This window comes from Octopus sinensis, linkage group LG1 (assembly GCF_006345805.1).
Source record: "Octopus sinensis linkage group LG1, ASM634580v1, whole genome shotgun sequence".
In the NCBI taxonomy this organism is placed as follows: Eukaryota; Metazoa; Mollusca; class Cephalopoda; order Octopoda; family Octopodidae; genus Octopus; species Octopus sinensis.
Genome location: NC_042997.1, coordinates 57,705,967 through 57,732,655, shown reverse-complemented (window position 1 = coordinate 57,732,655; position 26,689 = coordinate 57,705,967). Strand labels below are relative to the sequence as shown.

The following is a 26,689-nucleotide window of genomic DNA, read 5'->3' as shown; positions in this document are numbered from 1 at the left end:
GCACCTCTTATGTGTCCATAGTTTGCACTGGGCACATGTATGGAATGTGTCAATCTGTAGAAAAGGTGTAGGTATAATACCTACTCCTTTTCTACAGATTGAGCAGGGCTATTTCCCTGCTTTCCTGCTTACAAGGACTTTGGTCTTTGATTCCAGGCTTTGCTTCCACACCTGAAATTTCTTCCCTAATTTTGCTATAAATTCAGCTATAAGAACAAGGTCATCAGCACAGAGTAGCTCCCATGGGCAACTAGTCTTAAACTCCTCTATTATGATAAATAAGAGGGGTCGGAGAACAAGTTATAGTGAACTCCTTTTTGCACGCTAATTTCATTACTATATGCATTGCTGACTTTTACTTCACTGACAGCATCCCTGTAGATGGTTTAGATAGCTCTCACTAACCATTATCTATCTCTAGCTTCCACTGAAACCACCAGGTGAGAGTACTTGTCAAAGGCTTTCTCTATGCCAACAAATGCCAAGCACTGTGGTTTATGTTTGGCTAAATGTTTCTCTAGCTGTCACCTTGCAAGAAAGATAGCATCAGTAGTACTTCTACCTGGTAGAAAACCAAATTACATCTCATCTAGGTTAACTTTCTTCTTAATTAGTTGAACTCTGGCCCTTAATATAATTTTCAAAACCAAGTTCAGCAATTTGATACCTCCGTAATTACTTCTAAGGCATCTCCCTTTCCTTTATAGCAAGTAGTTGACTATAATTCTACTATTCCAGTTGTTAGGTACAAAACCTTGTTGGACAATCTGATTAACAACACAATTAACTAAGCTGTATCCTACTCCACCAAAATCTTTGTCACCCTTTTAATTTGTTGTTTATACCTTTACCATTTTGAAAATCAGTACATGATTTCAATGGGTTTTCTTATAACATTGACAAAGGAAGTTTGAGTTTAACCCTAGGATTAAGAACCACTGATGAGAATTAAAATGGTGAACACCAAAATTTGAAATTGTGATAGCTATATATGCTAGGGATTTACCTCCCTGTGTCAGTCATTAAGTGCGTTAGTGGCTTTGGAGTTAATTTAACTCTTATATTTAGCATCCTCTGTCACTTTTGTGACCTCTGTTAATTTTGCCTTTAGATTCTAATTGCTAATAAGCCACCCTTTTAATTTGTTGTTTACACTTTTACCATTTTGAAAATTAGTACATGATTTTAACAGTTTTTCTTATAAGATTGAAAAAAGAAGTTGAGTTTAATTCTAGGTTTTAAGAGCCGCTGATGAGAATTGAGGTAGTCTACACCAAAATTCGAAATTGCGATACAGCTATATATGCTAGGGACTTACCTCCCCTCGTCTGTGGCTTTGGCGTTAACTCTTATTTTAGAACAAGCGGTGCTAGGCAGCACTCTCCATAACTTTTGTGACCTCTATCAATTTTGCCTATATATATATATATATATATAAATAATATATATATATAAGTGAGAGGAGAGTACTGCAGTTCACTTGAAGCATTGTGTACTGTTTGTAAAGAATAAAAAATTTGAATGGTACAACAATGCACTATAATACAAACAATGGTCTATATACCTGTTGTAATTTAGTCATCTATGGTCTAATAATATTTTGGAATAAAATTTCTTCTTCAAGTATTCATAGATGGACTCACTGCTATAATGGTTTTCCAATGGCTTCCCCTCCCAAAAAGCCATTGGAAAACCAATTATAGCAGCGACACCATCTAAGAATATCTGGAGAAGAAATTTTATTCCAAAATATTATTAGACTATGGATGACGAAATTACAACAGGCATATAGACCATTGTTTGTATTATAGTGCATTGTACCATTCAAAACTTTTTATTCTTTATATGTAAGTGGGTTTAGAGGGATATACAAGGGGGTACCCAAAAGTAACCAGAAACGTTCTCTGTGAGACAAGTCCATTGTAGTTCAGGCTTCCACTGCTAGAAGCCACTTGATGTGACCCTTAGGCATCAGTCTGCCAATCAGCACTGTTGAGTGCTTTGTTTTGTAGTGCTTCTCCCCTGTTCATAGATTTTTGTGATGGCAGAAATGAAGGAACAACATGCTTCCATGAAATTCTGTTTTCTTCTGGGGAAAATAGCAACTGAAACATTTGTCATGTTTCAAAAAGCTTACAAGGATGCTGCCATGAGCATAACAAAAGTTTATGTATGGTTTTCATGCTTTAGGAATGTTCACTAGTTACTTGAAGACCAACCTCATTCAGGGCAACCATTGACCTCCTGAATAAATGAAAACATCACAAAAATTTGTGAACTGACTTTGGAGGACCGTCGCCAAACAAATGACAAACTTGTTGATATGACTAGTGTATCCTGGAGCTCCCGCCAATGAAGTTTGAATGAGGAATTGTGAATGAAAGATTTGTGCCTTGCTTGCTCATGGAAGATCAAAAGCAGTCATGACTGAACTGAAAGAAGAGTTGGAAGTTGATCCGAACCTTTTTTTGAAGGTCATCACTGGTGACAAAAGCTGGTCATCATCATTGTTCGACCGTGGTCGAGACAATGGAATTTACTATGTTACGCCAGACTTCACGGTCCATCATAGCATTACGGAGGTCCTGTTGCTGGATGCCTGTATCCCTGGAGATTACATCAGGGTAGGAGAGTGTGCGCCCTCTGGTATTGCGAGTAGATGGCTTCCAGAGAAGAGTAGAAATTACTTCTTTTTCAGCTCTACAACAATGTCCAGCAAACTGGTCTCTTTCACAAGAGATGACACAGGTGGTAGTTTCCCATATATTTGCATTTTGGTTGGATGGCACTTCCACGAGAGATTTTGAGCTCTCATAAGGAGGCGAGTGTAGGTTCCATCCAACCGCCTCTCAAGCTTCTTTGATAACGTCCAAGCTGGTAATATGGCTACGACCTGCAAAACAAAGCATCAATCAAGACAATGGAAGCATTCAATGTCATCATGCCCCCAAAAAAGCTTGTCAAGTGATGTTCAATGTCAAGATAATGCTGATTTTTCTTCTTTTCAATTCTTCTGAAGACAGATGTTTTATTTGGGATGGGGGAACAGTAAATGACTCAAACGTTACACATCTGCTTGGCATCATCTCACAAAAGAGCTTGTTTGTATTTTTACCTTTGTCTATATGTTTCATTTATTCATCTATTCATCAGAGTTTTAATTCACTCAACAGAATGTGAGCAACCAATGCCTTGTGAATGAAACTGCAGACAGAAAGTGCAAATCCATACATATATATAATAATTATGTGCATGTGTTTGTGCTTATCTTCAAACTGTCTGATCCATGCTACCATGGAAAATTGAGCATTAAAACCATGATTGTGTGTGTGCGCACGCACGCATGTAAGTCATCTAAGAGTCCATATTTACATACACATATGCACACACACACACATACACAGATATCATCAGTGGATCATATACCTAAAAAAGAAGCATACTCTAAAAGTTAGAGCAGTAATATATTTACATGAAGTGAAATATGTCTAGTCATAGAGTGATCAATGGTTTTACATCCATAAAGCACTTAGCTTTATTCCTCTTTTACTTGCTGGAACATCACTTTAATTTTACTTAAACCTGGTATTTATTCAATCAGTCTCTTTTTGCCAAGTGGTTAAGTTACACACACATTCTTGGTTTGCTTAAAACAATGAGAAATTTGAAAATACGTTATTTTTTTAAAGGAGCTACTACAGTGCAAATAGAGATATAAATAGTTTTATCTCATGAAAAATATCCTTTTGACATTGGGAAAAAGTGGACAGAATAGCCTATGGGAATTGGACCACATATGTCATATACCAGTAGACAACAGATACTGGTATGCAATTATTCATACTGTAAGCCTCTTTTACATGTCTGCTGAATGTTTTTCATTTTACCAGAAATCCCTCTCTGCCTTGTGTTTACCAATTATTCAACTGACTACAGTATGCCTGTTGCCTATCTACTCCTTTAAAGTATAATACATAAACTTATCTCTCTCTTTAATCTTGTTGAGCTCTAACAATGTATTATAAAGCAATATTTTAATCTTGACCATGTTTCCCTTCAAGCCTTTTGACAGAAGGCTACACATGCAAGTTCCAAACACATTTTTTAATAGTTTTTTTAATTTGATTTTTCAATAAAAATTATGTCATCAGGACATCCACTCTTGAATTCATTTATTATATCCTTAAAAACTAAAACAAAAAAATATGAAGGGAAAAGGAATGAAAAGAAACACCTGGTGGATACCTACTAGTATATTTAATTCCTTGCTGAGACCATTGATTAGCTTCTATACACTATTCATTCACACCAGAATGGATATATTCATAAAATTTACAAAGGTCATTAAATTGTCTAATTTTCTTCATGGCTTGGAAAATAACATTAGTACTAAAGAAATCAGTATTATGTTACAATGAAGATTTAGTGACAAGGTTTAATCTAAATCTACTGTAATCTAAAACTAAGCTTCAGATAACCAATACAGGTTTACAACATAGATAATCTGGATTATCATTAAACCTTAAAATGAAATTAGGATATTCACAGTAATGGTTTATAGGAGAACAAGCATTTTTTAAATATTGATTAAAATTATATCATTAATAAAAACTAGATTGCAAAAGGAAAATAAATTTGCAGACATATACTCATATGCATACATGCAAACACACACCATATATACATGCAATTAAGATAGTAATCTCAATAATCATTGTCTTCATTAACTGTTTTATTATATGCAGATTAGATGATTCATCTGCACATCACATAAATGTGTCAATTCGTGCTTCATATTTCAGTACTAAATGTTGTTGCACTTAAAGCAAACAAAACTTGATAGTCAACAAAAGAAGTCAGTTTCCTTGAAGTCTATTGAAGCCATTTTTCTATTTTTATCTTCTTTTGTAGATCACAAGTACAAAAGGATTCTAGAATGTTCTGAAAAGTAATTGAAAGGGGAACACATAATCAAAACAAAAATTAAAATATTGTTTATTGTAGAAAATAATTTTCAGATTGCTAAATAACCTGAATATATATAAAGGTTTAGGTATTTTCTCAAAGATTTCTTTAAGAAGGAGCAAGGAAATTGATGGAACCACTTATGATTTTGTTTAACAAATCCATAAAAACTATAAAATTAATAAAAGAAAGAAGGTAAGAAAAAGACAAAATAGTTATAGGGCTGTGACACTAACTTTACAAGCTGTTGAACTCTTGTAAACAAATATTTATGAAGAAGAGGTTTCAAAACTTTTTATAAATAATGGACCAACAACTAAATGCCAACATGCTAGATAAATTTGCTGGAAACAAAGACTAGACAAATATATATATATATAATAGCAGTAGACCTTTTGATGTTGCGTACTTTGATAATGAAGAAGAATCTGATATTGTACCACTCCAAATGCTATTATATAAACTTAATAAACATGTGTTACATAGCAATGTTCTAGGCTGAATGGATGCATATTTAACCAACAGAAGACAATATGTGTATTTGGTAAATAAACAGTCAAAGTGGCTTAATGTGAGAAGTGGAATGCCACAGAGATCAATCCCAGGACCAGCTCAACTCCTAGTATTTGTAAGCAACTTCTTGAGAGATATAAAATGAATTTGTTGTCTGCAGATAATGAAATTTATAATAGAACTGAGAGAACAGATATTCTTCAAAATGATTTGGTCATAATTATGGAAATTTAACAGATAAATTCAAAGCAGTGAATTTTAGTTGTGGTAATATTTAAGCAGAGCATAAGATGTTTAATATAAGAACTTAATGATTTTAAGTTAGGAAAAGGATTTGTGAGTATAATAACAAGAAATATGAAATTTAGAAGCCATTTTTCAAGCACTAAGAAAGGTCAACCAAATGCTGTTTTGATTACATGTTGGGTGTCATTCTTGATATTGTACAAATGGTATCACATGTTGGGTATACCTGAACAGCATATGTGAGACCATGTTGGAGTATGTTGTTCTGTCTCCATCTTTATAGATTTATGCTTCAGAAAAAGTTCAGAGAAGATTGAGTAAATTAATTCAAGAAATAAGAATCCTGCATTATAAAGAACAACTACAAAAACTCAATTTAACCATGCCAGAGAAGTGGAGAAAGAGGGACAAATAAATAGAAACATAGAAAATTGGAAAATGTCATCAGATTTAATTCCACAAGGAAAATAGAAAGAGGTTAAGTATAAATAACAAGAAACAGTAAAACATCATAAAGTTTTCTTCCTCAGATAGAGATGGTTGACTTTTGGAACAACAAATTACTAAAATGGAATACTTAATTCTACTGCATTAAACCAATTTAAAAAATGCAATAAATTAAAATTCATCAATAATAAAATAAATTGTTCCTAGTAATGAGACAGGGTTTATAGCAGCAATGGGTAACTTCTTTGAGAAGCAAGCCATGTGAGACATGGTTTATCATCAGATGAACTGCACGACTAAAAAAAATTCAAGGTAATTTTTAGGTATGCCATTTAGAAAGTCCCTAGGGTTAGTTTTCCAATGACTGGTTTAGAGGCTGACAGAAAACACAAAAAGTACATACTTAGAGAAATTTATAACAGTAAAAATCACCAGCATCACACACTATTTTTTGCGTGATGATTTGAGCGGTTTGTTAGGTTTATCTATTTAGTGCTGGAAACAAAATATTGTAGTACTTTGTCACACAGAAAAGGCGATCTTTCGTGAAAAATACTTTAAAATAGGGGTACAAAATAGGAAATTATAATAATCAGTAACATAGCTAACAAATTTAAATTAGCACTTTAAGAAAAAAAATAATATATTCACAAAACTACAGTGAATACTGAATAAAGTTAGTTCAACATATAATAGGACTTGTAGAATATCCACTAGAAGTTCATGGTTTAGACAGTAAAGATAATAAAAATCAATTAATAGAATAATTGGTGTTGAGGTAGCCACAGGAATACTGCTGTCTTCTCCGAACCAAATTAGAAATGTCAACAGTCCACTTGGCTATATAAATATGCACCTTAAAATTAATTAGTGTTTTGTTTATCTTTTTTTGCTGAGATCTGAAAGTTGGAGAAAGCATTGTGAATCTACTAATTGCATCTCGTTTACATTCGGACAACGTGGAGGCTGGTGAAGCAAATATATTACTTATCTACAAAGGTGTCGACAAATGACGTACATGTGAATGAATGCATGTCTAAACATTGTACAAAAGAAATAAATGCATCACATAGATGGGTTATAAATGATTTCTTTTTAATTCATCAAACGAATATACAAAATATCAGAGATAAGAAAGATAACACTATGAAACAACAAATGTTTACTCAATCCGAAAAGTTGGTTTTATGCGTATATAAAACTACAGCCAAATGTTCAGCGTTTCAGTGGGAAAATGATCTGAAACTTATAGTCACGGAAAGTAAACATTATCCATGATCTTGATAAACAATATTCCAGCTACTTTGTTGCGTTTTACAAGTTTTTTTTTTAATGTTAGTTTCTCCTTTAGTTTAAGGCATTTGTTTTGAAAATGATGTCTCAAATCCATCCAATAAGAAATTACATTTGATCTTGTGACTTGAAGAGTATATTATATATATATATATGGTTTCATAGCCCAACTCGCCACGTTCTTTCAGCTTCTTTAAACATACTTATTTTCTGCTGTTTTGTAGCAAATAAGGAGGTGGAAAGCGGGTTATGGGACACGATTTTCTTAAACGCCCTTAACAACACATACACAAGTGAATTAGCAGACATTACAGAACTAATAGTCTGAATGTACAATTTTCAAAAATATTATTTGATGGTCCGATTCAAAATTTTAAAATTTCATGCCAGTATGCTTCGTAACAGATATACAACACAAAATTAGTTAGCATGTTGAAACTGAAAGTGAAAGACGGACGTTGCTGTCATAAAGACATTTATTGTGAATGGATTGATAATAATTTCAAAGGAATTGATGGAGTTAGAACTAAAACTACGAATATGTTGGTAGAATAGTTCGCTTTAGAGGGTATTGGTTAAGCGGTGGATTTTTTTTTCAGGGCCGCTTAAGAGCCACTCAGAAAACAAAACATTCTACCAGAATCGAATAATGTCCGATTTAATGATCTGCTTGTGTCCAAACAGACCAAACTGGAGGTGATGGAATTTACATATATGACGGAAATTTTGTTAATAAGAATATTTATCCACAGTCTTTTGAATCTCTCTGCAAGAGGGTTGTAGAACAATTCAACTACTTTACCCATCGTAAATGAAGGAACTACGTGGAGAGAAAATGAATGGAATAGCAAATATCTACAAGTATTCCCTGCATTTTTGTAATTCTTCATGTATGTTTAATATTGTCATAATTATGTTTTGTTTCATATTTTTATCAGCTAAAATTAAAATTTTGGGGAAAAAAGTAATAAAAACGAAACAACTTTCATTAGGATCGACGAACAATTAAATAAATAGTCAACGGTAAGGCAAAACAAGTATAAAATGAAACATGTATAGATTAGAAACATAGATGGGGATGGGATGGAAATGTTATTGAGCCCGTGAAGGACAATATAAAGATACATAAATAGATTATAAAATAAAAGGGATAATGGCAGTACGGTTTCGAGGAAAATCACTAAATTCTCTTTTGTAATTTACAAGTTTGTTGAAAGACCATACAGTCATTTGATAGAAACCTGCCAGGGTGAAGAGTCCGACAGGAAAACACTGTGTCATCGCTGTAAAACCGATCCAAGCAAACACCTCGTAGGTGTAGTTTGGGCAGCTAACGAGATGGAAGAGCCAAGTGAAAGGGTTCAGGCCCGGATAAGGTATCAACCGCCGCGTAGAATTGCGGGGCCGGAGGTTGCGTAGTGCAATATGAATAGAAAAATTACCGATTTCTGAGAGGATGAAAAGTGCAAGACCTGTATATATTTGTTTGTTACCGAAGGTAGGTGGAGTGTACAGAGGATGATTCATATAATAAGCAATGTAAGCCGAGAAGCCCCAGTAGTACCCACAATTCTTGAAAATATTACGAATAGGCATGGTTGCATGAGAAAATCGGTGTACAAACAGGGTCTCCAGTAGTCTTTTGCCATAATGAAAGCACCAACAACCGGCAGCGAGATCCACTACGAAGGCACGAGGTTCGTCCAAAGCATTCTGTCCATAAATAAAACTAGGACGAATATAAAAGAATGCATAGATAAAAAGGGGTCCAGCATATTCTGCGAGAAATACTGTGGTCCATCCTATTTGAGGACCAAGGTCTTTGAAGTAAAGGACAGCTTTCTTGTTGAATCCCAAACTTGCTAGTGTTTCGTCATCTCTAAGAAGCCTGCCTCGCGCTTCTTTACGAAATGATTGTCTTTCAAATGCCAATTTCGGACTGAATTTCTTATATTCCTTTTTAACATCTTTCACTGTCGATAGAGGTTTGAGGTTACTGAAGGAAACAATACATTTCCCAGTTTTCGCGCTTGCAATATCAACTTCCATAGTTATGAATATGGCAATAAGAAATGCACTAGTATAGTAAAACAGTAGAATCCGAGGGAAGTAGAGATGTTCAGTGTTGTTAAAAGATGATACATATAGATTTAAACAGAATTTTTAGGCCGCAGAGAAGTAGGGAAACGTGACGTTTTGAAGAGAATCCTTCGTTGGAGCGTAGAAACATCAACGGGTGTAGAAGTAAATATAAACGGGATTTAGTGTGTGTACATGTGTGTATGTAAGAGAGAGAGAGAGAGATGAAAAAGGGAAGTAGTAACAAGTGTCAGAGAGGTGGCAACGGCCAGACAATGAAAAAAACGTCAGCCAGATTTCATAAGCGGTGATGGGAAAGAGAAAGAGAGAGAGAGAGAAAACAGTATACATATACACATGTATACACGCAGTGAGTGAACAAACGAAAACGATACGCATTCAATCAGTTAGACCTCAATTCCACATAACATGCACATACACACACTAGAGTGTGTGCTACCCGGGGCAGCCCTGAACCCCACAAAAAACACATAATGCCTACAGCAATAGCCTACAAGATGAAACGTGCCGCACCCACTAACTACGCCAGTGCACACGCACACAATGAGATTACAGATGAGGACAGAGGCATTATCATACACACATACAAAAAAACAAAAAATCCCTGCTTTTCAACGGACTGGCCTGGGCCAAGCGCACCGATTTAAAAGACTTCTTCGACGTAGCGAATGGTGCTTTCGACAACGCTGATGTGTGTGACCTCGTTGGCATTTTTATTTTAGATTTACTTAATAAGAAATTCCCTTCAACTAGCTTAGGCAACATTGGTGGCCCACATACTCGCTAGGCTTAGGAAGGACCTTGAATTCCCTAGGCTTCCCGGTTACTATAGAAACCAACCAAAAGACAGATAATTTCCTTGATGTGACCTTAAAGTTAGAATCTGGTGCTTTTAAGAAGCCGAATGACAAACTGACATACATTAATATAGCTTCCTTTTCCAACCATAGTGTTCGCGAACCTTATGAAAGGGATCAGGAGAAGATTCTCCAATCTGTTTACAAGAGACTTTCGACCTCACGGCTCCATACCACAATGAGGCCTCTGGCTGCCACCGATTTTAAAGATAGGATTAATTACACACGTGACCATAACCCCAACAAGAGAAAACATAATTGGAAGGTATTGTGGTTCTCACTTGTTCTCCCAAAATGTTAAGGCTTGTATTGGTAAGATCTACCTTAGCTTAGTGACTATACACTTCCCTGTATGAATAGGTTCTATAAAATATTTAATAGATACGCTTTAAGTGTTTCTTTTAGTTTACACCTAGTCTCTTGAAAATTTTAGGTGGTGGACCCACGTCAGAGACAGAGACAAGATGTTCAAGTAGCAGCAACACAACATGACCTCTCAACGACAGCTGCAACACCGTGATCGTTGTATATGAGACACAAGTGACGCCAAATGACCCCCAACAGGCAGTCAAATGTGCGAGAGTATGTGGGTGCAACAGAAAGTCCAGGAGATTTTGTCTACATACATCCATAACAATCATAAGTCCTCCTTTAATATTAATGAGAAGTGGAATATAATAGCCCTGGCTTAGCATGCATGGTCGTTGGAGGAAAGCACCATGGATTACAAGATCAAGTGGAGAGTGCTAAGAAGTGCAAGCCTAATTTCAACAAAAGCAGGAAGTGCAGGTTATGTCTAGCTGAGAAAAGAACTGTTTTGAAGAACTCTCTTCACCCGGACACTTATCCAAGCCTGCAAGAGTGAAGTTTTTTGCCTGTACCCACATGAAAGAATGTGATTGTTACCAACAGGCTCCAACATGATTATAAACCTTAGGGCTCCTTCACTCAATCCTCCCACCACCACAACCTGAAGTCTGGTAAAGCACGAGTTTAAACTTACCTAATCCCCTTCCTCCAACACTCCTACACATATCAGTCCCTTTTCACCTGTTCCCTGACCTCACTCTGTTGGCAGTTATCATTTATGCAGGTTTTGGGACAAGAGACATAACTCTTGAAGGAATCCGATCTCTAATTGTTTTTCACGGTATTCACACACTGGATCGCCCCTTCCTTGCATTCATACATACAAGGGGATACCCCCAAAGTAACCAGAAATATTCTCTGTGGGACAGGCCTGTTGTAGTTCAGGCTTCGGATGCTAGAAGTCACTTGATGTGACCCCAGGCATCGGTATGCTGACCAGCGTCGTCGAGTGTAGTTCTACTGTCACATGGCGCATCTTTGCTTTGCAGTGCTTCTCCCTTGTTCGTCAATTTTTGCGATGGCTGAAATGAGGGATCAGCGTGCTCCCGTGAAATTCTGTTTTCTGTTTGGGAAAACAGAGGCCGAAACAGCTGTCATGCTTCTAACAGCTTAGAAGGACGCTGCCATGAGCAAAACACGAGTTTATGAGTGGTTTTCACGCTTTACGAATTGTCATTTGTCGCTTGAAGACCAACCTCGTTTAGGGCGTCCATTGACCTCCCAAATGAATGAAAACATGAAACTTCATGAACTGATCTTGGAGCACCGCCACCGAACAATTGACAAACTTGTTGATATGACTGGTGTGTCCTGGAGCTCCTGCCAACAAATTTTGAGCAAGGACTAGCAAATGAAAAGAATTGCAACAAAATTTGTGTCCTGCTTGCTCACGGAAGATCAATGACATTCATGCTAATATGTCTGCTACATTTAGGAGGGGAATGGAGAATCTTGAAGATGACCTAAAGTCTGGACGTCCTGCAACTGCCACCATCAAGGAATACATTGATTGTGTTCACCACATGGTGATGGATGACAGGCGATTGACTATAAATCAAATAGCAATGCTATTACTAGATCCCGTAAGAGAGTTGAGAGTACTCTGCACAATGAACATGGCATAATGGTTTCTGCTCGGTTGGTACCACGTATTCTGACACCTGATGGACAGCGCACCAGGCTTCTCTGAACAACGCAGATTTTTTAATAATAACTCATTCGGTCTATATCATTATACAAATAACATTATATACATACATCATGTAATGCTCACAGGTCACACTTTAGTTTCACCTTCTGCTCATAAAAACATACCGTTAATATTTCTTTTCCCTCCGACGAAAGTTCCAGCAGTATTTCAACTCAGACTGCAGGTAGCCAGAGCGAACATCGCAGGGCAATCTAGCTAATGTGTTCACGCTGTGACCAATTCGTTGCACACCCCTCCAATCAATCTGTCTCTATTGCATTCTAAGAGAATAAAGTCGCAAATCATCAAGTGTGCCAAAATGCATAATTTATTCGGATGTGTATGATTTAAGTATAGATTACGAATCTACAAAGAAAAAAATGGGAGGAGTGATTTTTTAATCTCTCTCTCTCTCTTCCGTAATTTTTCAGCTTTGACTTTATTATTTTTCCCGAGATCTCCATTTTGAACGTCTAAGGGGCATACCTACACAATTGTGCCCCCAACTATGACTCTGTTTTCAGAAAAACGGGACTTTTTTAGATGAAATTTTCTACAAATGCCTTTCAGATAGTGCAGGTTACAATTATACCGGAATTTAATGCGGAAAAAAGAAAGAAAAGAAAAAGACAAAAATTGATGGGCGAGCACAAATACTGACATGTATGACAGACATATCTACAAAATACAACTTTTTTTTTTTTGCTGTAGTTTCAGCTCATAGCTGCAGCCATGCTGATGCACTTAGAAACATTATTTGATGTGTGTCGATATGTATGTGCGCTTGCTTACTTTATTTTATTTTCTTTCATATAGTTGTAATTTACACCATATAATTATACGATATAATTGTAATTAACACCAGCAGAAAAGCATTGTAGATAATTTCATTTAAAAAATATCCCCTTTTCTGAAAATTATTTGGAAACAAAGTCGGTGAGAGCACACTTTTGTTGGTATGGTAGATTAAGCTACTCCAGAACATTAATATGATAAACAAAAAAAAATGTAAAACCTGAAAATATACGTAAAAGGGGGAGCCCCCTTAACTTTCTTTTCACATTTAGTGCGTACGATACTCAAAACATACAGATTCCAAGAACTCGCGATTTTTAGCGCACCGCTATTAGAGAGAGAGAGAGGTGTATGTTCGTTAATAAGAACTACAAATATAGAATTTTTCTTTTTCCACACGGCATAAAGCTGAAACTACAGAATCATAAATACACTTGCAGGACACAGACGAAAAACTTCCGGTGAACGAAACCGTTATGAAACCGGGTACCGGAAATACATTTCCACAGCTTTGGAATTATTATTTATATACATGTAATTTTTTTTATTTATTGCTATATTTATCTGTTTATAATTAATTTAGAAATATTTAGTTAACAGAATTTCCTCATCAAATTAAAAAGAAAATAAACATTTAAGTTATTACATAAAACTATTTACAATATTGAGTATCAAAGTATAGCTAGAGACGAGATACATTCCTTCCCTTTATGTTCCTTGAACTTTTGAAACAAAGATAAATAACTTAATGCAAATAATTAGTTTCTACAAAATATTTTAATCTGCTATCTTTATACATATTTTTCGTTCATACCTACTCACAAACCAAATTTCTTCACATATAATTCACAGAACGAAAAGTAAGTGTCAAAAATACCGTTATTTAAACTTTAATTAGTTAAGCTAAATATTCAATAGTGTTTCTGACCCTCTGTTATTTTTGCCCCTTCATAATTGCATTCAAAATCATACTTAATTTAGTTAAAGACTATACCTTTTTCTAACTCAAGAGATAAATACTTTTTAAATCTATATTTTTAAGCCATTCTAAGCAAAACGAAACCAGATTATCAGGGTTCAATTACAGGATGAGAGGTCCAGTGCGGGGACCTCTCATCCTGTTACACAACATTGTCTGACACTAATTGTTTTGTATTAAAGTACTAAATATTTCTAAGCCAATGGCTATTTTAGGCCATTCTTGCAGTACATGCCCTTACGCTTGATTCCTCTTATTTATTTGCATATTACGATTTTGTTAACTGAAATTCAAAGATTCGCCGTTTGCAGATTGTTCATGTCATTTTCTTTTAATGTATTTTCCCGAATGGTTTTGCTTTCATTATCACTCCCGGAGAATATGTACTAAAAAAAAAAAAAAAAAATCGCCGTGTTAATAGTAATCCTAGCTATATATTCATATTAGAATGGTTACATTCACAAAAGGTCATTACTTTGGCATTGACTAATGTTACTACTTCCACCGAAGCCACTATTGTCATGTCAGTATCAACACGGCCTACAAATAAGGGACACATTGGATAATGTATAGTCATAGACACCCCTAAAACGATGAGATGGTTATGGCTGAACTGGCTTTGATTATAAGATTTGTTCAATCAAGATTCACCTGGAGTTAAAGATCATCTAAAGTACTAAGTAGCATCATTGCTACCAGCAACAATAAAATTGTATTATTGTCACTAACATTATGTCTCTTATAAAGAAGCTGCAACATCACTACAAAGGTCAATGTCTGAAAGCTTGTTATCAGTCTTAACAAGTAAAGGATTGGAAGTGTGCCAGATAAACTGTATTTAGTTATTTCCCTTTGAATTATGCCAAGGTTGATTATCATTAATCCAGAAATGGGAGGCGAGACATGTCGCATTGTTTTCGTTGACTAGATTTGTTGAATAAGATAATTATTAGTTCTCACTACCGGGATAGTTTAATTAACATATTTTAGCCCAGTGCATTAAGTATGTTAGTGCCCACTTTTGTACATTTATATTTTCCACACCCAGACCTGTAAGTGTTTCTTTAAACATATAGAGAACCAATAAAATCTCAGGTCTTCGTAAACATTTTAAAGATTTTTAAACTGCGATAATCCTCCTGATTTAGTTTTTTTTTTTACCTTTCTTCGTTTGTAACGTTTGATGAAGTTTTATCATTTAGATCCATTCCTTACACACACACACATACGAGGGTTGACCAATAAGTATCCGGACTGTTGCTACAGTAACGAAGCTGAAGCACGCAGAGTAAAGCCGCTCGGCACAGATTTACCTTGTATTCGGCTATGCATATGCAATAAGTTTTAACGTTCTAGCTCACTTCCACTGTTTAAAGCAGTGCTTGGAAGGAAGGTGTGTAGCATGTGATTGTCACATTGACCATGACGGGGAAGGTTGAGCAGAGAATCTACATCAAATTTTGCTAAAAGCTTAGCAATACCTGCACAGAGGCCTACGTAAAGTTTTCAAAAAGATTTCATCGTTCTCAATACACTCAAGATCTTGTGCAACTGAAGTCCAAATGTCTTTGGTCAGCTGAAAGCAGTTTTGGCACAAACTTGGCAGACACGCATCTCATACCCAAATCTTCAGTGATAATGGACTGAACTGAACGATAACTAATCTGTACATCCTCTGACAACTCATGGATGATGATTTGACAATTTCGCCTCACAGCTGCACACGTCTACGATGCTTTTCTCAGTTCTGCTGGTTGCTGGTCTCCCAAAACGTTCGCCAATATTGACATTTTTTGGCCATCTTGAAAACGTTTGAACTACTTGTACATTTATGTGCGGCTCATACAGTCCTCTCCATACACTTCCCCTATCTGAAAGTTTTGGTTTTTCTGGAGTTTTGTTTTGACAAAGAAGTTTTTCCCTCTTTCTCAAAGCTGTCATTACTTTTGAGACAGTAGTTCTTGATACACCAAACATTTTGGCTGTTTTCATTATATTGGCACTTGCCATACAAGCACCAACAATTTGACCTCTTTGAAAGTCCGATAGATCTGTCATTTTAATGAAATTTAATTACTTTTTTCTGATGAAAAGAACAGCAATTTTAGCAAAACATATTAAGCAACACTAATAATAAATCAAAAAACATAAAAATAAACAAGCTTTTGATGGGTTTATAAATATTTCAAAATTATGATGCTAGGTGTTTCCATTATTTTGTCCAACCCCTGTATGTACATATATATATATTCAAAATGTGACCGCGTGTGTACCGTTGGCGATTTTTTTTTCCTCCGTCTTCCCTTCTTTGGATCTTTCCTTCTCCTATGTTTCTGACGAAGAGCTCCACTCAAAATGTTAAACTCTCCTTCTTTCTTTCTTTCCTGAGCGTCCAATAACACTATACTTGTTCCACGTCCTCACGTTGTTGTGTTTTCATGTTTGGATTAACTATATATATATATACACGTAAAACACCATCCGTTCGTGGCCGTTTGCCAGCTCTGTCTGGCACCTGTGCAGGTGGCACGTAAAAAACACCCACTACACTCGCGGAGTGGTTGGCGTTAGGAAGGGCATCCAGCCGTAGAAACACTGCCAGATCTGACTGGGCTTGACGAAGCCTTCCAGCTTCACAGACCCCAGTTGACCCGTCCAACCCATGCTAGCATGGAAAGCGGACGCTAAATGATGATGTTGATGATGATGATATATATATATATATTCATGATAAAGATTGGAGCAAAATATTTTTCAGCATATAAAATTCTGATATTTGTTTCTGATGCATAAGTTTCTAGGGTTCTTAGATGCGATAGTTCTATACTTCAATTTATACTAAATCAACCACAGTATTGGCATACAGGTTTGCTTCGTTACTCAAGCTGAGTTATCAATGAAGATATACTTTAAAAGTATACATCGCCATTGCCAAAGTGGGTGTCAGTGTTGGCTGCAAGAATAATTACTGAAGCAAAGTCACATACACATAACTTGATATTTCTTGCCAGGCATAATGATATTTGGTGTTGGTTATTTACAATGAACAATATTAATAATTGCCAAATAGGATAGTGAGAAAAACTACGCCATCTCCATAGCGGTTTCTTATGACACATTGGGTGAATGCTCAAAATAGATTTGTCCGAGAAACTGGAGTTGTCTGTGCAAATGTTCAGAACTGTCTGCTTGGCAAGAGAGGAGGCACATGAATCAGTCAGCCACCTTCAACACCATGCAATGGATTGAGCACCGGAAACGGTTTTTAATAGGGGACAAGAAGTTAAATTTTAGAACATTTGAGAAAACCATATCATTCCACAGCCTCATGCTGATTATTTGACTTATAGACTGATCATGTGAAACTTTGAGGGCTCATTCATGGTATCTGACTGAGAATCTAGCAGTCAGGGTTTGAATCCTTGCTACAGTACAAATTCCAATTCAAAGACTGACATTCTCATATAGTTTTTTTCAAGATGTTCTCTGTACAAGTGAAGCAAACTTTGGTATTAGATATTTCAGTTTGCTTCATAAACCTATCTGGGGAACAATTTGTAAAAAGTTATATAAGAATGTCAGCTTTTGGATTGGAATTTGCACCATAATTGATTTAATTTAAATTGATTGGAGGTACAGAACTATTGCATTAAGAACCCCCAGACACTTATACAACAAAAACATATGTTGGAATTTTATTTGCCGAAAAAAACATTTAATTAAAGATGTATAATTCGCCATTCTTCATTGTGCCACAAGAAGCACCCATGCCAGTAGACTCTGTACGGTGGTTAGTGTTAGAAAGTGCATCCAGCTGTTGAAACTATGCCAAAACAAACATGTCAAACTGTCCAACTCATGCTAGCATGGAACATGGATGTTAAATGATGAGGATGATGATAATGTAAAAGTTTAAAACATTAAATGCCTAATGCTAAATTATTTATTGGATTTAGAATGTGTTTGATGTAGTTCTAAATGTCTGCTGTATTTTGTATTGTAATAACTCATCTTTTGTTTCTGTTACCAGAAACAGTGTTAACTAAGTGATTTGTCAATATGTCTGAAAGCATCTTATCACCCAAAGCTTCCAGCCAGTATATAGCAGAAACAAGTAAAGATGTAACAATATGCTCTGAAGGTGTGGCAAAAGTTGCTAATTTGGTAAGTCCAAAGATGTTCCTGTTTTTTTTTTAATCATTTGTTTTGTAAGCAGTTTAATCATACAACATAAAAAACCTTATTTAATGCAGTGAATAAGTTCTTGTAGTATGAGACTAAATCTAATAATAGCAGTAGGGTTGACAAACAGCTGTGTGTTTGTTTGATCTTGATATTTTTCTTCTCAATATGGTTGTAATTTTAATGAATTAAATATTTTTGGCTCACAATACTGTCTGGCATGGATGTAACTATTTACTTTTCATACAAATGTAATTTCTCTCAAGTTATTTTTTCAGTTATCATGTCTGAGTTTATTCACTCAAACTCTATGTCTGTATCATCTTATGTTCAGACAACTAGCACTGGAATATGCCATAATTCACTGAGATGTAATAAGATAAACATATATCTAGAACTATCACCAGACTTGCTCTCCACTGAAGCCTTCATTCAATTTTCATTTGATAAGAATAGAACCAGTAAAAGATGTTGTGGAAAGAAAGGGAAGGAGATGGTTGGGTCATGTACCAAGTAAGGACGAAAGTAACTAAGAGCAGTGATGGAAATGAATGTGGAAGGAAGTAGAAGAAGGGGGAAACTGAGAAAAAGATAGCTAAAAGTGATGGAAGAGAAAATAAAGAAGGAGGTGTTGTTGAGGGTGAATGTAAAGGCTAGAACAAAATGGAATAGATTGTTATAGAGACCACAAATCTAACTTCTGCTTTAACTGGAAAATTGCCTTAAGATGTGGTTGTTGTGGCTGTTTCTGCTGGTGATTTATTTTGTGAATGTTTTTTTTATAATTTTTACTACAGGTATAGTTTTAATCAGTTAAACATTTTCTTGGCCTTACTACATTAAGCAAGAATTTTTACAAATAAGCAATCAGTTATTAAGTGGCAATGCTCCTTATTTTTCAGTTGGATAGATTGAAGAAAATAGAGTATTATATATATTTTTATGAAAAACACAATGTCTGTGTGTTTTTGTATATGCATGCATGCATGTGTGTGTGTGTGTGTGTGCGCGCGTGCGCTGTGAGTGTGTGTGCATTAAGCTTATTTAGTGCTTATACATTTTTATATTCTCCTCCCCTTTTTAGTGCCTTTTTTTTGTAGGCTATTATCTGAGTTGTTTTTTTTTTTCTCATTAGTCATATGGATTAAAGCAGCAGGGATATATTTCTAGCTGATTGCTTTTTAAGTAGCAAGCTAAAAGAGAATACACCTTGGTTTTGAAGTGTCATTTTTTTAGACCTGTCACAGATTTAGTAAATAAAGTATTCCTTTAGAGATTGTTTTATGTTACTTAGATGCTATTAGTTGCTATGTTAAATGTACAATCATTGTTTTCCTCTTAATTTTCATTTAAATCATTTAGTTCTGTTGGACTGGTACTTATAGAAGCTTGAACTCAAAGTTGTGAGCCACCAAACCAATACAGTAAACATCTATGTAGTCTAGCATGCTGCACCTGAATCACGCTTCTTTTTTCAATGACCTCATGTATAACACATCAATCCAGGTAGATGAATGACTAAATCAGTCTTAAACAGTGGTTCTTAACTCCAGTAATAACACTGTTATAGAGGCATTGTGAGGTCACTGGGTTTCACTAGAGGAATGGGCATATTAAATTTTTATGGAAATCACAGAAAGAAGGTACTGACTTAAGGAATGATAGCAGGACTGTTATTTTTCTTATAAATAACATTTTTAAACTGGTTACAATATTTATATCTTGAACATACTTTCAACAGAATCTATGTTTGGATTTAAATATGAATTGGACATTGTGTTATGAGTGAATAGAATCATGACTGTTGATGCACCAAGGTCCAATATCATTCCTTAAGTCAGTGCCTTCTTTCTGTGATTTCCATAAAAATTTAATATTGAAGTATCAGTCCATGCAAATATCTAAAAAGGGGCACATATTGCTGAGAATAATATAAGAAAATCTGCATAATAAACTACTGTACAAAATTCACTTCTATTTAATTAGAAATAACCTGTCTCTTTTTTGTGTTTTTTTTTTTAAATATAAGCAGGAGTCATTCTTTGTCAGTTAACTGAATTATTATTTCCATGCACTGTCTATTTAGATATATGAATCTGTGAAGAATAAAAGTTTCGATATAACAAATTGGAAGAAGCATGCTCTTAACCCAAAGACAATGGATGTCAGTACTGTCGACTGGTAAATTGTATTTCAACTTTTCTATCACATTTAATTACATAATTCATATATCTCTTTGTACATTGATACAGGTTGTCATGTTAAATATTTGTGCATGCAAGTGTGTGTGTGTGTGTGTATGTGCACACGTGCATGCCCCTGACTGTATTCTATTTGTATTTGTGTGTATATATGAAAGATCAGAGTTTATCTAGGTTTCCTACTAATCATCATAAAGAAGTTTGACATTTGAATTTTCATTTGATCTTCTCCATACAAACAACCTCACTTAAAAAGTAGTTTTGATCTATGTAAATTGAACTCGAGTTGAAGTTTTTCTGTAAGGGTGATCATGACTGAGACTTTATATATATATATATATTGTTGTGGTTCAACTTAAGGACAGAGCTGGCGACCTACTTTTGGGAATGAATCCATTGTTCTGCCAGATGCAGGTTGATTAATTAGCTCTGGGGAAACTCCCCGACCCTTTCAGGTGAATTAGGGTTCATTTGAGGCCTACCCCCTTAAATAAGCAGTTCAGTTTGTGAGAGGCAGTCAGCATTTGGGATTCAAGGCAAGCAGTTGGCAGTTTGGATTTAGCAGTGGCTGTTCTGCTGGTGACAGTGTACCGAAAGAGGAAGACAGTCATGGGAGAGGACAGGCGAGACAGTGAGAGAAATGTTGAGGGGCTGAGGAGGAGATATACAGAGGATTAAGCAGCTAATAGAGATGGACTATAATGTAAGGCATTGGCTGATGTATGGAATGTGTTTAATTGTGTTGATATGTGAATTATGTAAAGAGACTATAACGAACTGTTACAGAAGTGAGTAAAGGACTTGTTGATGTGTTAATGAATTAATGTGAAAAGAGAACTGTGTAAAGACATTGTGTACAGAGTTGTTGAAAAGAAAGACTCTGTTGTAGTCTGAAAAGAATTTAATGAACATTGAACATATATGTGTTAATTGTCCTCTGAACTGTAACGTTAATGTGATTTGAAACAGAACTGTTGTCTCCGGACTGTATATTGCATCAATCCGAACTGTTATTGTACCCGAATGCTTTGATCTGTTGTATACCTGTATTGATTTGTTGTTTTCTTTAAATGCTGTTGTTTCTTGCATGTATTTCCTCTTTGATGTACCTGATATGTATCTTGATTTATTTGATGTTGTAACAATTATAAAGTGTTATAAACTAGTAGGTTAAATGTAGCCAATTGCCTTCTGCTGTATTTCTTTGTGTCTCTCTCGGTATCTCTTCCTCTGTTTGTTGTTGTTCTCTCCGGGAGTGGTTGCCAGGTTCGCCGCCACCTTCTCCCCCACTGAATTCTCTCTCTGGGTCCGTGGCGAACTTTCCTGTTCGACCGAGCGACGGCAGGTGGTCCGTAACAATATATATATATATATATATATATATATATATATATATATATATATATATATATAGAGAGAGAGAGAGAGAGAGAGAGAGAGAGAGAGAGGTGCAATGGACCAGTGGTTAGGGCAGCGGACTCGCGGTCGGAGGATCGCGGTTTCGATTCCCAGACCAGGCGTTGTGTGTGTTTATTGAGCGAAAACACCTAAAAGCTCCACGAGGCTCCGGCAGGGGGTGGTGATCCCTGCTGTACTCTTTCACCACTCTTTCTCCCACTCTTTCTTCTGTTGGCCTGCTCGCTTAGCCAGCGGGGTGGCGTCATTCAAAGGCTAAAACAATGCGAACGCATTGTGACCAGCGATGTGTAACATCATCTGATGGTCTGGTCGGTCACGTGATATATATATATATATTTTATATATATAAAAGAGAGTTTATATGTGTGTGTATGTTCCTTATGCATTCCAAAACTGAGTTGCCGTTTTTGATGTATGGGGTATCAAAAGATTCAGTAAGCTTTTGGCTACCCACTAAACTATATTTTCATTCACTTATTTGCATTACAAAAATTTAACATTATCATTTTTCTTGTAGTCACCTATCGTAAATGATATCTTTTACTACCAACCAACAGTGAAACGCGCTGATATTGAAAGTTACAATGACTAGGTTTCATTACAAAGTGAAAATAGTTTCACACTTTCAATTTCAACCAAAATTACAATGTTCGATTATGAGACAGACCATGTGTGAATAATGAAAGTAATGTTCCTCCGAATTAGTCACATCTGTATTATAATAAAGAAAGTTGCTTAGGCAATCTTTCATTTTGACTTGCAGAGCTGTCATTTGCATTAGTTAATTTCTGTAGAAATTTTTTATTTATTTACTTTTGTTTTAAAGTGAAAGAGAAGAGAAAATGAAAGATGTATGTGTATATAAAATGAGTGTGTGTGTGTTTGTGTGAAAGAGAGAGAGAGAGGAAGGGAGAAAGAGAGAGAGAGAGAGTGACTGAAGGGGTGAGTTGTCATCTATATGTATATACATCAATACATATGCATACATCTTTTTTTCCAACCCATGCTAGCATGGAAAGCGGACGTTAAATGATGATGATGATGATGATGATGATGATGTGAGAGAGAGAGTGAGTGAACGTGTGTGTTCTCATGTATGTGTAAGTGGCACTCACACACTCTCTCTCTCTCTCTCTCTCTCAAACACATACTCACACACACACATCCATTTCATATACACATATATTTTTCACTTTCTCCTCTCTTTCACTTTAAAACAATAGCAAATAAATAAAAAAATTTTACAGAAATTAATGAATAAAACAGCTGATCCAGATGCCAGTTCATTGACAACTTTGAGAGTTATAACGAAACATTACTGCTGCTTATTATCTATCTACCAAATAAATTATGTTTTCACTCAACAACTCTTTTTTTCAACTAAAATAACCTCAGCAATTATGCTGGTTGCACAATTTTAAGGTCATTTTTGGACAATATTTCAATTTGCTTCTAATGTTTCACTTTTGTCTGATGTTTAACTCATGCGTAGAATTCTACTCAGACAAACATTTATGTAAATGTACTCATAAATATTGTATTAAAATAAGTCATAACCAAAAAATTTGCACTAAAAGACATCCATTTCTCTATATATTATGAGGAAATACAGTCCCTCTCTCTCTTTCACTCTCTCCCACACAAAAAAGATGTATGCATATGTATTTCTGGGCGAAGGTAAAGAATATGCACACCCAATGTTTAGGGTTAGGGCTACGTCAAAAATGGGTGGTGTACATATTCTTTACCTCCGCCCATTTATGTATGTGTACATGAAAGATAATGTGTATGTGTGTGTGTATGTGACTGTGAGAGAGAGAAAGAGTGGTGACACATACATGCCAAAAAATTCATACATCACAACACACACTTTCACTCATTCACTCTCTCTCTCTCTGATACACACACTCACACACACACACACACGTCCATTTCATATATATGTACATCTTTCACTTTCTCCTTTCACTTCAAAGCAAATGTCGCTTTTTCATTTTATCCTCTCTTTCAATTTCTGCTCTTTTCAAAGCATAAAGAAATTAAAAGAATTCTACAGAAATTAACGAACAATCATATGATCCCACATATGTCAAGTTGATAACTTTGCTTCCTCAAACAAAAGAATGCCATAAAATAACTTCCTATGACACACACACATACACACGCTCTAGGTAAAACTTCTGTGTGAATTATGTCATTTCTTGCAGTGTGCATGCACAGATTTAAAGCTTACATTTAATTGAAATAATCTTTTTCTATTGTGTAATTTGTTTGTGATGAGTGTATTTAAAAACCTGATCTTCAATATAAACTTTAAAGAAAGTTTTCTCAGAAATCCTGTCCTTTACCTCTTCTTTCTAGTATGTCCGAGGCGACTTTTTGCTCCTTATTTATTTCCTAAATTTCTTCGGATTCCTATGTTTGCGATACAGGACATTAGGATTTCACCCACAAAACATGTTCTCAACATTTAAATTTTCTCCCTCTCTATACCAAATTCATTTTTTGCTTTTTTCAAATTTTTTTTCTTGGTAATCCTTGGAGAAAAAACAGAGTATGAATCTTTAAGAAATTTACCCATCACCTCACCACTTTCAAAAAGTTACACACTTCCAATGTTTCACTTTTAGCTTTTTGGAAAGCGGAGAAGTTTCTTCAGAAATGATGTCGTTTAACTGTTGTTTCTATCATGTCAGGTTTTCTGGTGGTGGTCTGGTATTTTGTAAGTTTGCTATTTCAGTAGAATTCTATGCATGCAGGAAGCATCAGATAAAAGTGAAAGTGAGTAGGTGATGGGTGGGTGAGTTGGAGGAAGGGGCATTGAGTGTTTCTTTAAGAAAAATTAAACTATAAAAATTACATGTAAAATTAAACTATAAAAATTATATGTATTTCCCAGATTCATAATCTCTGTATTTTTCTACGTAGATAACAAAAAAAAAATCAAAAGGTTACAAATTAAGAAATTGCAGTGAGAATGGAGGAAAATTGAAATTTTGGAAACATGATTTCTGGACAAAATTGTATTAATTAATTCTTTCTCTATTGGCAAGAAATCTTGAAATAAACTGAATAATGACATACATGCATGCGTACGCACACATTTGTATGTGTGCGTGTACATACATGCACTCACATACATACAATACCATATCATATGTAGCTAGAAATAGTAACCACATTCCTTCATGTCACACCCCCCCATCTTGGAAAAGAAATGACAATTGAATAATGCAATATTAAATATACAAAAGTAAGGGATGGTCTCGACTACAACTCCATTGGTCTATGACTGCTCAATCAGGGCTGCCTTTATGATAAAGTGTCACTCATGGTTCATAGGTTTAATATCATATGTTGGTGTATATGTTAGGTTGGAAAGCACAGAAGATTGTGCCTAACATCAAAATTGTCATTTACTAGATTATGCATTTATTAGCATTTTATAATAAATTAAAAATCATGTACATTTATATTTAATCAAAATTTATAGTTTTATTCAGGATAGGTTCTGTCTACCTTGCCTACACTGAGGGTACATCTCTGATATATATACTTATATGTACAAGTCAATGTGTTTCTTGCATTTCTTTACATGATAAAAAGATGTCTTCTTGAAATGGAACTACCAGTATCACTGAAAAATGAACAAGCTCTCTATTTCTGAAATTTGATTGACTGAAATGTATAAAAAAGTTTGCTTCCATCTCCCTAAATTTATATTCCATTCAATGTGAAGCTATATAGCTTAGTGGTTTGAGCATCGGGCTTACAATCATGAGGTAGTGAGTTCAATTCCTGGACCAAGCTGTGTGTTGTGTTCTTGAGCAAGGCACTTTATTTCATGTTGCTCCAGTTCACTCAACTGTAGAAAATAAGTTGTGACATCACAGGTGCCAAGTTGTATCGGCCTTTCCCTTGCCTTGGATAACATTGGTGACATGGAGAAGGGAGGCTGGTATGCATGGGCAAGTGCTGGTCTTCTATAAAACACCTTTGCCCAGATATGTGCCTCGAAGGGTAACTTTCTAGGTGCAGTCTAGTGGTCATTCATGACTGAAGGGGATCTTTACCCTTTACTCTTTTATTCAATAACCAAGTATTGATTATAATAACCAAAAATTGATTATAGTAGTGTTGGTAGGAGTCTGTTGAAAGAATTTCACTATGCTTCCCTGGAAAACTAACTGATATGTATTATGTTTTACTTGCAGGATTTTTGTGCTTGACACAATGAATTTTTCATTTTGGAGTGAAGATGCTAGCAATAAATATACAGTAACTTACAAGGATAAAGCTTACACAGGTTACTGGTCATTATGTGCTGCAGTCAATCGAGCTTTAGATGTAAGTGGATTTTTAACTTTTACTGTGAATTCAATTCATGCCATGATTCAAAAAATGATTAACAGTTACTCTTTTCTGTATTATGAGAAAAAGATAGTGCTCACAAATATTTTAGATATTTTCAAACTGAATTTAACTTTTCTTTTTATAAATTAGTCAGAAAAGGAGGAGTAGTGATGAGCTTTATAGTCCCTCCCAGGCAAGAAAAACATGGATGAGAAAGGAACTGGGACTCTTGTGTGAATACTTGCAACAATATGAAATCCATTAAAAGTCAGCAAGGACC

General features: G+C 35.3%; 2 protein-coding genes across 5 annotated transcripts in view; one reads left to right on the top strand and one right to left on the bottom strand.

The window, feature by feature from the left end:
* Positions 1-7,833: 7,833 nt before the first annotated feature.
* LOC115218810 (queuosine salvage protein) overlaps positions 7,834-26,689 on the top strand; it is a 32,044-nt gene continuing 13,188 nt past the window's right edge. The window contains exons 1-4 of one of the 4 annotated variants that reach the window (XM_029788766.2): positions 7,834-8,354; positions 18,285-18,418; positions 20,523-20,617; positions 26,271-26,403. In XM_029788766.2, coding sequence (XP_029644626.1) covers positions 18,314-18,418; positions 20,523-20,617; positions 26,271-26,403 — 333 coding nt within the window. In that variant the 5' untranslated portion in view covers positions 7,834-8,354; positions 18,285-18,313. Of the gene's footprint in view, positions 8,355-13,715; positions 13,810-13,886; positions 14,136-15,150; positions 15,225-18,284; positions 18,419-20,522; positions 20,618-26,270; positions 26,404-26,689 lie in introns of those variants that run through there. The other 3 variants (XM_036501171.1, XM_029788750.2, XM_036501180.1) reach the window with 3 other exon arrangements.
* On the bottom strand, positions 8,052-9,941 carry LOC115218830 (very-long-chain enoyl-CoA reductase-like). Its single transcript, XM_029788778.2, has one exon. It carries the CDS (start codon positions 9,511-9,513, stop codon positions 8,599-8,601), a length of 915 nt encoding a protein of 304 aa, XP_029644638.1. The 5' UTR covers positions 9,514-9,941; the 3' UTR covers positions 8,052-8,598.